The 10,073-nt window shown below is 39.8% G+C and overlaps 2 protein-coding genes across 2 annotated transcripts; one reads left to right on the top strand and one right to left on the bottom strand.

Moving 5' to 3' along the window:
• The first annotated feature begins 162 nt into the window (after positions 1–162).
• Synj (synaptojanin) lies at positions 163–5,724 on the top strand. The gene is made up of 7 exons (XM_033485542.2): positions 163–612; positions 829–1,186; positions 1,257–1,421; positions 1,571–2,625; positions 2,703–3,274; positions 3,356–3,530; positions 3,604–5,724. The coding sequence occupies exons 1-7, from the start codon at positions 486–488 to the stop codon at positions 4,608–4,610; spliced, it is 3,459 nt and encodes a 1,152-aa protein (XP_033341433.1). The 5' UTR covers positions 163–485; the 3' UTR covers positions 4,611–5,724.
• Positions 5,725–6,138: 414 nt separating this feature from the next.
• Positions 6,139–9,209, bottom strand: Galphai (G protein alpha i subunit). Its single transcript, XM_033485547.2, has 4 exons — positions 8,627–9,209; positions 7,881–8,065; positions 7,509–7,795; positions 6,139–7,423 (listed from the first exon to the last, which is right to left on the bottom strand). Exons 1-4 carry the CDS (start codon positions 8,745–8,747, stop codon positions 6,946–6,948), a joined length of 1,071 nt encoding a protein of 356 aa, XP_033341438.1. The 5' UTR covers positions 8,748–9,209; the 3' UTR covers positions 6,139–6,945.
• Between the last annotated feature and the right edge of the window lie 864 nt (positions 9,210–10,073).

Below are 10,073 nucleotides of genomic sequence, written 5' to 3'. Positions count from 1 at the left end.
AGTGGAATTGTTTATTTAATATATATATATATATATATGCATATACGAAAAGTTTTACTAAGATCAGTATTTTCGGGTTAGGTATCTTTCTTTGTCAGGGTGAAGTAGCCGATCGGGATCTTGGCGCGAAATCGTTTGCTGACTCGACTATTTAAATTTTCAAGATGGCGCCGCCGATTGATTGTTACGGTTAGAGAAGCAAGCAGGTCTGTGGGCAGATACCGTGGAATCGCGATGCGTATATATCGCGAAAATATCGAAGTATCGACAGATCAGCGAGAAGAGCGCTGCTCCCCTCCTGTGAGCTTTTAGAGAAAACTTCCTGTATTGCTGACAGTGGTCGATGAACGAAGTGTTCGGTCGGCAGAGAGAAAACATCGCGAGAATAGGCTCATCACGGTACCGCTCCGTATGACAGACGGGGCTGTCATATCCTGCAAGAACGTACCTTCATCCCCGAAACCTTCGAAGACATTAGCGCAACAATGGCGATGGGCAAAGGGTTTCGCGTCTACGAAAAACTAAAGCCGCCTAGTCCTCATTCTCTGATACTAGAACAACGAAATCGAAAAGAGACTGTTCTATTCGAGGCACAAGCTGTAGCTGTTCTCTGTAAGTACTTTGCTGTTTATTAGCAATAACTATTTCAAAAATATCTTTGGGATTCTGGATCGTTGCTTCATGCAAGTTTCGTTCGAAATCTTTGAACTGGTACCTGTCAGATGCGTATCTTCAACTTTTTTTCACGGATCATTGTTTTACCTGATTCAACAAAAATTTTTGTTTGTTTATTTATTATTATTACAGCCTTTGTATTCAATATTACAGCTGCCGAAGAAACGGAATCTTTGAAAGGGAAATACACGAAATTATTAGATGCTTATGGGTGTTTAGGTGTATTACAATTAAATGCTGGAGAAAATACATTGTTGTACCTTGTTCTTGTTACTGGATGTTTCTCGGTCGGTAAGATAGGCGAATCTGAAGTGTTCAGAATTACACAGACACATTTTGTGCCGTTGCATTACACTCAAGGCAACGAGGATCGGGTATCTGAAGTCAGGAAGGTTCTTAACTCGGGTACATTCTACTTTTCTTGGTCTGCTGGACATCAAGAGTCTCTTGATATCACCCTTAGTGCACAAAGGAGATGCAAGGCTACTATGACTGATAACAGATTCTTTTGGTTTGTATTCTATGTATAATACTTCTTGGAATTAGATCTGGTATTGTAATATTCATCTGTTATCAAACAGGAATCGAATGTTACACATACATTTATTGCGATATGGAGTGGACACGAGTCATTGGCTGCTTAAAGCAATGTGTGGTAGTGTAGAGATTCGAACTGTTTATGTTGGTCACAGGCAAGCACGTGCAGTTCTAATGTCTAGATTAAGCTGTGAACGTGCAGGCACCAGGTATATTTTATGTTCATAGTAGTTCTGTTTCAATCAATCGAAATCAATAAGGCAGCTGTTTTATATTTATCATACTTTTTATCAGACTATTCCCTGTGGGAGTACATTAATGGATGCAGCATATTATTACAATACTGGTCTTTATCTAGGTTCAACGTCAGAGGTACCAACGACGACGGGCATGTGGCAAACTTTGTAGAAACAGAGCAAGTCATATACTTAGACAATGAAATAACTTCCTATGTTCAAACCAGAGGTTCTGTTCCTCTTTTCTGGGAACAACCTGGTATTCAAGTCGGTTCCCATAAAGTCAAAATTTCTCGTGGCTTCGAGTCCTCTACACCGGCATTCGATAGGCATGTGAATATGATCAAACAGAGGTATGGCCAACAAGTGATAGTCAATCTCCTTGGATCTAGTCTGATTGGTAACAAAGAAGGAGAAGCGATGTTGAGTCAGTTGTTCCAGAATCATCACAACTTGTCAGAGCACAATGATGTGCCCCATATTTTATTCGACTATCACCAAGAATGCAGAGGTGGAAATATAAAGAACCTTTCGAAATTGAAAGCGAAAGTGGAGAAATATTTAGAATCTTTTTCACTGTTCTATGCTGTGAACCATACCGTTATGTATGAACAGACAGGAACTATTAGAACGAATTGTCTCGATTGCTTAGATAGAACAAATTGTGTACAAACGTTTTTCGCATTGGAAATACTGGGTAAGCAGCTTGGGCTATTGAAACTGCTAGAAAAACAGCAGATGGTTTCGAGATTCGAGGAAGTATTTAGGCAAATGTGGATCAACAATGGTAACGAAGTAAGTAAGATATACGCTGGCACTGGAGCAATCCAAGGAAGCTCGAAATTAATGGACGGCGCAAGATCTGCAGCGAGAACAATACAGAACAATTTGTTGGACTCTAGTAAGCAAGAAGCCATCGATATATTGTTATTGGGATCAACGTTGAATACAGAATTAGCTGATAGAGCGCGGTTACTTTTGCCCTCGAACATGCTTCACGCACCACCAAGCGTTTTGAGAGAGATGTGCAAAAGGTACAACGAGTATGTGATTCCAATGAATCTTAGAGTAAGCGTTGGTACTTATAATGTTAACGGTGGAAAGCATTTCCGAAGTATAGTACAGAAAGATGTCCCCTTTGCTGATTGGTTGCTAGATGCACCCCGTAAATCTACATGTAAGTATAGTCTTTGCATATAGGATGAGATTTTCTATCAGAATTAGTTGTCGTTCTATCTGTGTCGTTTGTTGCAGCTCTAGTATCAGTTGAATATGACAATGTTCCTGTAGATATATTTGCAATAGGATTCGAAGAAATTGTTGATTTAAATGCTAGTAATATAATGGCTGCTAGTACTGATAATGCAAAAGCCTGGGCAGAAGAATTACAGAAAGTACTTTCTCGGGACACCGAGTATGTTTTGGTCACGTACCAGCAGTTGGTCGGTGTATGCCTCTATTTATTTATACGGCCTATGCATGCACCTTACTTACGGGACCTGGCCGTAGACTGCGTGAAAACTGGATTTGGTGGTGCCACGGGCAACAAAGGGGCAGCAGCTATTAGATGCGTATTATATTCCACGTCTTTCTGCTTCGTATGCGCACACTTTGCTGCTGGACAGTCTCAAGTTAATGAGCGTAACGCAGATTACGCGGAGATTACGCGAAAAATTACCTTTCCCATGGGAAGAACATTGAATACTCACGACTACGTGTTCTGGTGTGGCGATTTTAATTACAGAGTCGACATGGACAAAGATGAGATGAAAGAGATGATCAAACGGAACGAATTAGATCAAATATTACAATTTGATCAATTGAAGGTAAAACAAAAATGTATAGATATTGTACAAACAGTAGAAAGAATATGTATACCGTAAAATCGCTTTGTATATGTAACACAGGTACAGCAGGCGCAAGGAAACGTTTTTAAAAATTTCTTAGAGGGTCCTATCAATTTCGCACCAACATATAAGTATGATGTATTTTCTGATGATTATGACACCAGCGAGAAGTGTCGCCAGCCCGCGTGGACTGACAGAGTTCTATGGAAACGTAGGAAACAAGTACCTGATATCGGTTAGCATTGAAATCATTTTTAAAATGCAATTACCTTTTCCTCCGTATGTATTCAATATATAAATCATTTTAGATTCGCCTACAGATTGGAATCCTGGAAAATTGATTCATTATGGTAGAGTGGAACTGAAGCAAAGTGATCACCGACCAGTCATAGCGATCGTCGATATAGACATCCACTGCGTGGACCCCGAGAAACGGGAGAAAGTATTTAAAGAAGTAATAGAAGACTTGGGTCCGCCTGATGGCACTATTGTCGTAAAAGCGGTGGAGGAATCTGACGATATGGACAGCGTGTTCGATGAGAATTTTATGATGGCTTTGCTGCAGGATTTCTCACATATTGGCGAGGTGATTTTGGTCAGATTTGTCGGCGAGACAATCTGGGTGACATTCAGAGACGGCCAATGTGCTTTAGCTGCGGCCAAGAAAGGCATGACTCAGGTGTGCGGTCAAACTTTGAAGTTGTCTTTGAAGTCACCGAACTGGGTACAAGTAATAGAAAAAGAAATAGAACTGTGTAGCAACACCACTATTGCACAGTTCACTTCAACTTCTCCAGTGAGAAGTCCTATGCACAGGTTGGAACAGTTAGAAATCACGGAACGAAATTCTCCGAGTAGAGGCAGCCCTAATGGATCAGTTCCACCGCCTAGACCAGCTCCACCAGGTAGACCATCTCAGCCACCTAAAAGCCCCTTGCAAGACCGAAAGCAAGGACCACGCGCTGGTGTATTTAGCGTGTTACCGAATCAGTTTTCAACGCCACTGGCCAGAGAAAGAACAGGAGCTGACCAAAATGAAAGGCTATCACCGGAGTCAGCAATTTACGAAGAGATACTGGACGGATCTCCTAGTTATCCCATACCAAACCGTCCACCACCGCCATTACCTCGCACAGACGCTGCGCAAGAACCATCCAGTAGACCACCTAGCTCGAAACCACCTCCTCTGCCACAGAGACAAGCACCTCCTCCACCTCAACATCCACCGCCTAGTTTACCAGCATCGAATAATCCACCGCCCATACCTGCAAGGACATCGGGAGGACCACCTATTCCAGCTAGGAATCCACACTAAATACTTACATATGTTGTCCCATTTCGATGCGAAGCTGATCATTAGCGATCATTGCGTAGCTAATTATTTATGAATATTAATAGAACTCCTACGTAAAATAGATCGCTTCAGAGTTGAATCGTTGTACAGCTGTGTGTAACTTATTGCAAACCACGAGTCTATTCTGTGATTAGCCGAAATTCTGTTTTCCATGCACCGTGGGAACCTATACTTTCTCCCTCGCGCACTATCCTATACAGAGTTGGACAACATTTAATGTAATTTATAATTTAAATGATGAATTACAGTTAAATTCATAGTTTAACTGATGTGTAATCGCAGTTGATGAAAATACGTATTTAATCATCAATTGGATTCATGATTGAATAAAATTCAAAATTTCAATCGACTAATATGCCCAACTCTGCTTATACAGCAATATGCGACGTTTAATCGAGAGTTTGTTAAATACCTCAGAAATTTAATTATTATATATACATATATGATAGTGAATATGCAGAATTAGCGATCCGCATGTAGAATTCAAAGGCTTTTTAATAGTCGTTGAAATTTGATGAGATAAAATAATTATGTTAATGGATTCTATGATGTAAAAACAAACATTTGAATATAACTGAAAAAAATTTATAGTGATGAAATGTTAGAAATCATCGTTGTTGTGACCTACGATTGAAGCGAACGAGCTACGATAAACAATTGTGTTTCCATGATGCATTAATTTATTCGTGCGGACGTTAATGCTTATTTGATTACGTCTATTTCTTATTGCATCTTTACTGTATTTTTCTAACAGTCAAAGAGAACAATTTGTAATCAACATAAGATTCTCAAGAATCAAAGACATGGGTGATTTAAGTTTGTAAATTGATTCTAATAAATAAGGAAAAGAAATAGACTCGGATAACAGTATTCTTCTAAAATACTTTCCATATAAGTATTGTATTGTATGTATAAAGTATAAGATATATACAATCGTTGACCAATCAATGTTCTCTTGTGTTGATAGAGTAATAACGAATATAAGAAATTGTTATTATAGCGTAAAGAACATTAATCATAAAACTTCCAACTTGAAAAGCACTGTCAGAAAGAATAAAACATTGCTATATATTTATTTTGTAGTTTCATGTATTGTATTATTGTACATGTACATATAAAGGTCGATACAAGATAGAAGTAAAAATGAGATTCTATGTTTACACAACGAAGAAAGCATTCTTAATTACTTTGCAGGAATCAGAATAATAAGTACTTGATATGCACGCGGCGTTATTCATGGAATGTTTCTCAATCTCAAGAAACCAAAAAAATAAATTTTTCAAATAGATTCTTTTAACAGACATGCAAGATCCTCGATAAGAAATCAATGAAAATACACAAACCAATCTGAAAATATTTGTAATGGAATTATGTCTAAAATTCGAAAAGTGAATGTAAATATAAATGGCTTTAGTAAAATTATTGCTCTTCTCCATAATTTACTAAACTACGGATCTTTTAAAATATAGGAATATAAAATGATATGACCTTCTGTTAAAAAGATTTTTATTTGTCTCAGCGGTATAATGAGATTAATTTCGAAGTCTATAACTCCTAGCGTTGTCTTTTGCATGGAAGCTAGAGCAATAATGACAGCCTTTCGAGCGTTATTTAATAATACGTACAAAAAGACTTTACAAAAAAAAGAATTGATATCAAATTTCACTTGCATAAATATATTCTGTAAACACAGAGATCTGTGTTCGTTGTCAGAGTATAAACGTTCACGAGAAAATTGAATGGCTTCGACCACAATCATGGAAATACATTTCCATTCCCATTATAGAGAGTCTTTTTAGCAAATAAATTATATACAAAAAGATATCACTAAATTAACAGCTAACTAGGTTCTGGTTAATATACTAAATACAATGGTCAGAAACCAAGTATCCTTTCATTTGTAAATAGTATTTACTATTGTCCACGAAAATGTGATATACCAATGTTGAGATTTTTACTTTTTCATCATTTCGGTTCAACAATAAATTTTGCAACAAAAAATCCAATTAGTGAAAGGTAATTTTTAAAATAGAAATTGTTATAAACGTTTGGTGTAGAAAAAATATTGAGACAAACAGGATCCAGTAAGTCGTACAATACTGAACAAACATGTTGCAAATATTGATAGGATGCCAAAATGAGAATATTGTCCATTTGGCATTTGCATTAGCATGCACAGAACGTTTCTGATCCTAAAACTTTTTGTTCAGTCTCACGTATATCCTTTGTGCTCTTGCATAGGTTTAGAAACCTCAGACTTGGATCTTTTGGATTCAATATAAATTCCAATTAACATTTAACTTAGCAAGCCGCAATTGCTTAAGTTATTTTTGATTATAACGTCGGTCACAGCATCGAACACAAATTGAATGTTAGATGTATCAGTGGCACAAGTGAAGTGCGTGTAAATTTGTTTCTGATCTTTCCTTTTATTCAAATTTTCGAACTTCATTTGAATATAGGAAGCACATTCTTCGTAAGTGTTCGCACCTTTGTATTCTGGGAAGCAAATAGTCAAGGGACTCCTCGTGATCTTCTCCTCAAAAAGATCCTTTTTGTTTAAGAACAAAATGATCGACGTTTCAACGAACCATTTACTATTGCAAATAGAATCGAACAATTTCATTGATTCTATCATCCTATTCATTTCTTCGTCTTCCGCGAGTACCAAATCGTACCCACTCAACGCGACGCAAAAAATAATGGCAGTAACGCCTTCGAAACAATGTATCCATTTTTTTCTTTCTGATCGTTGGCCACCAACATCGAACATTCTGGCAACACAAAAAAGAAAAAAGAAATCTTAGCTACAATAGATGGCTAGAGATCGATAAATACAAAAAAATATGTAGGACTTACTTAAAATGTAGACCCTTAAAAGAAAAATGTGTTTCTACTATTCCAGTGGTTTTCACGCGTGTTCTGAGAACATCTTGCTGTGTTGGAATGTAATTGGGTTGAGCTATGCGATCTAGAGCATTAAGATAATATGCTGCCGAGTCATTGATCTTGTATTCTCTACTGCGAGTGTAACAAAGCTGTACACCAGGGTCTTGCCATAATCGTTTCATTAACAGCACTAGTTCCCCGGTAAGTTCGCCCTCTTCTGCTGCGGAGGCTAGAGTAAAAAATTGCCGTGCTATGTCCTACAACATAATTAGATCTTGCTAACACCAATACCTATAGTACAACAATATAGAGAGCATATTACCCTAAGAGTACGATACTTACTGCTTTACCAGGATCCACAAAATCGATTCTAAGCTGTCCCATGGCTCGAATGATTGCCATTAGACTTTGGATTGTGTTACTATACACTACAGGCTTATATTGCTCGCATTCTTCCTTATTGTATCCAGTTTCATGAATGATTTTCATTTGCTTCACTACAGTGGACTTACCAGATTCTCCCGCTCCTTTAAATGGAAAAAAGCATGTGATACATTTTTGTCGTGTATCGGGGAGTAATAACAATCATGAATCAAGATAATAAAAGAGAGTAAACAATCAGGAGGGGATTGAAGGAAACCTGTCGCGTTATCGACATGATTCACGCGGCACGGTGATTCAAGTTTTCGGGAAAATCGCCCGCGCTCCGTTTCCGCGATTGCGCAAATCCGATAATTGATTGCGAAGCGACGACGCGCGGGGGAACGGGGAGGTTAGAGGCGGGGGAGACCGATTTGAAATAAAAATGGAACGAGAACGTTTAAATAGGGTAGAGTAGTGGCACGGGGAAAAAGAAAGGAATAGTTCGTGTTTCTGGAGCGATATCTGTCTAGTGCAGCGTGACCGGTCGAGTTACGTTGAAGCTAAAGGTGTCGAGAGGGAAAGGTGAATTTTCGTCGGACATTGGGAGACAAAAGAGGCGATGACACCGAGGACGACGGTTCGCTGTTTTGGGAAACCGGTGGCATTCGAAGGAGACACGAGACAAGCACGAGAGAATACCGGAACAAACAGAGTGTGAAGATTACCGAGCAATAGAAGCTTGACCTCACTGGAGGCCCGCTCGCCATCGGCTCTGAGATCCTTGTCGATCTTCTTCGATCTTTCCGCGGCTTCTTTCTCGCCGGTGGTGCTTACCGCACAGCCCATCCTCGCCGATGGTCCTCTCTCTCTGCCCGCTGGAGGAGGAAGAACGGGGCACCATGCACGGCGTCTCTCTGTCGCGGACCCCTCCGAACACCACAGTTGGTTTTACTCGACCACGGTCCTGGTCCCCCGTCTAATGACACTTGTTGCACGGACGTGTGGGAACCGCCCGCACGCGGTTGCCCTCGCATACACGCACCGAATCGGACACGCACCCGCGCACACACTGGTTCGCAGACGTTTCCCTTGGCGCTCTCGCGTATTATCAAGCGATACGTGTACGCATATATATTATATACCTACACGTACATGTATGTACATATATTTCGCACAAGATCTTGTTCTACGCTTTCTCGTCGAACGCGATGACAATGGCTCGAAACTCGCGTTCTGCGCACACACAATCAACCCCGATATGATAATATCTATGACCGGCACCGATTCGCCTCGCTCTCGTAAGTCCCTCTGCGACCCGCAAATACTAGAGACACCGCAGGACACGCAACACACGATCAGGATTCGCGGAGATCTTTCGATCGCGATTCATGGGCCAATCCCGTTCCGATCTTCGATGAAGTCCCGACCAATGGCGTGGGCCGCCCCGGTCAGGCCCGCGCGATCATTTTAGCGCCATCTGACGCGCAAATCGCATGGTTCAATGGATCTACTATAATGCGTAGAGGCCTCTTTCTAATCGATGTTTCGTTCGTGATCGTCTGTTTGGGTCCGCAGGCCCCGAGATCTTATGGATTTGTTTTATGCACTGTATTCGAGTTCGTGAAAAGACCGAGGATAAAGCTAGGCCCGTCATTGACTCGTCACCAGTTTGGCAAACTTCTAGAATGTTTCTTCTTAATCGTGGAATTACTGTCCTACTATCGCATAACAATCCTGTCCGAAATGTGAACTGGAATCACAGGATTCAAATCGAGCGATTTCCCGCTGAAGGAAAGATCTACTTTGCGTAGATCTACGTTTTTAACTGCCGCTGGAAATGATTATGATAGCTTAGGGAATGCTGAGCCAAAAGATACTACGAAAAGGGTCTGTGAATTGAAAAAGGTTGCATTTAGGTTTTGTTAGGATTTTAAATGATTATCTTCAAGAGAACGGTATTAATAATTGAATATAAGATTTTAAAAGGTATACAAATGCTTTTATTTTCAGCTATTCATTCATATGATTCCGCGTTACAAATGATAACGGGAAGAACGTATGATAGTACCTACTCTGACCCTGATGCAATTTCATTCAATTGAGTCAGGTCCGTCGGATGGGTATATTTTTATGATTCATTTGTAACAACCTCGTCGTTTTCAGGATATCGTC

Source organism: Megalopta genalis, chromosome 7 (assembly GCF_051020955.1).
Source record: "Megalopta genalis isolate 19385.01 chromosome 7, iyMegGena1_principal, whole genome shotgun sequence".
Lineage (NCBI taxonomy): Eukaryota > Metazoa > Arthropoda > Insecta > Hymenoptera > Halictidae > Megalopta > Megalopta genalis.
Note: the sequence above shows the minus strand (reverse complement) of the source record. Positions and strands in the feature narration are given on the sequence as shown.

Bases quoted from the DNA above. Each gene is read 5' to 3' on its own strand.
- Synj (XM_033485542.2), top strand. From the start codon at position 486: ATGGCGATGGGCAAAGGGTTTCGCGTCTACGAAAAACTAAAGCCGCCT. The intron at 1,422-1,570 runs GTATATTTTATG...GTCTTTATCTAG, and splicing joins TGTGAACGTGCAGGCACCAG to GTTCAACGTCAGAGGTACCA. The intron at 3,275-3,355 runs GTAAAACAAAAA...TATGTAACACAG, and splicing joins TACAATTTGATCAATTGAAG to GTACAGCAGGCGCAAGGAAA.
- Galphai (XM_033485547.2), bottom strand. From the start codon at position 8,747: ATGGGCTGTGCGGTAAGCACCACCGGCGAGAAAGAAGCCGCGGAAAGA. The intron at 8,066-8,626 runs GTAATCTTCACA...TTCCATTTAAAG, and splicing joins GGTCAAGCTTCTATTGCTCG to GAGCGGGAGAATCTGGTAAG. The intron at 7,796-7,880 runs GTAAGTATCGTA...ATTATGTTGTAG, and splicing joins TTGTGGATCCTGGTAAAGCA to GACATAGCACGGCAATTTTT.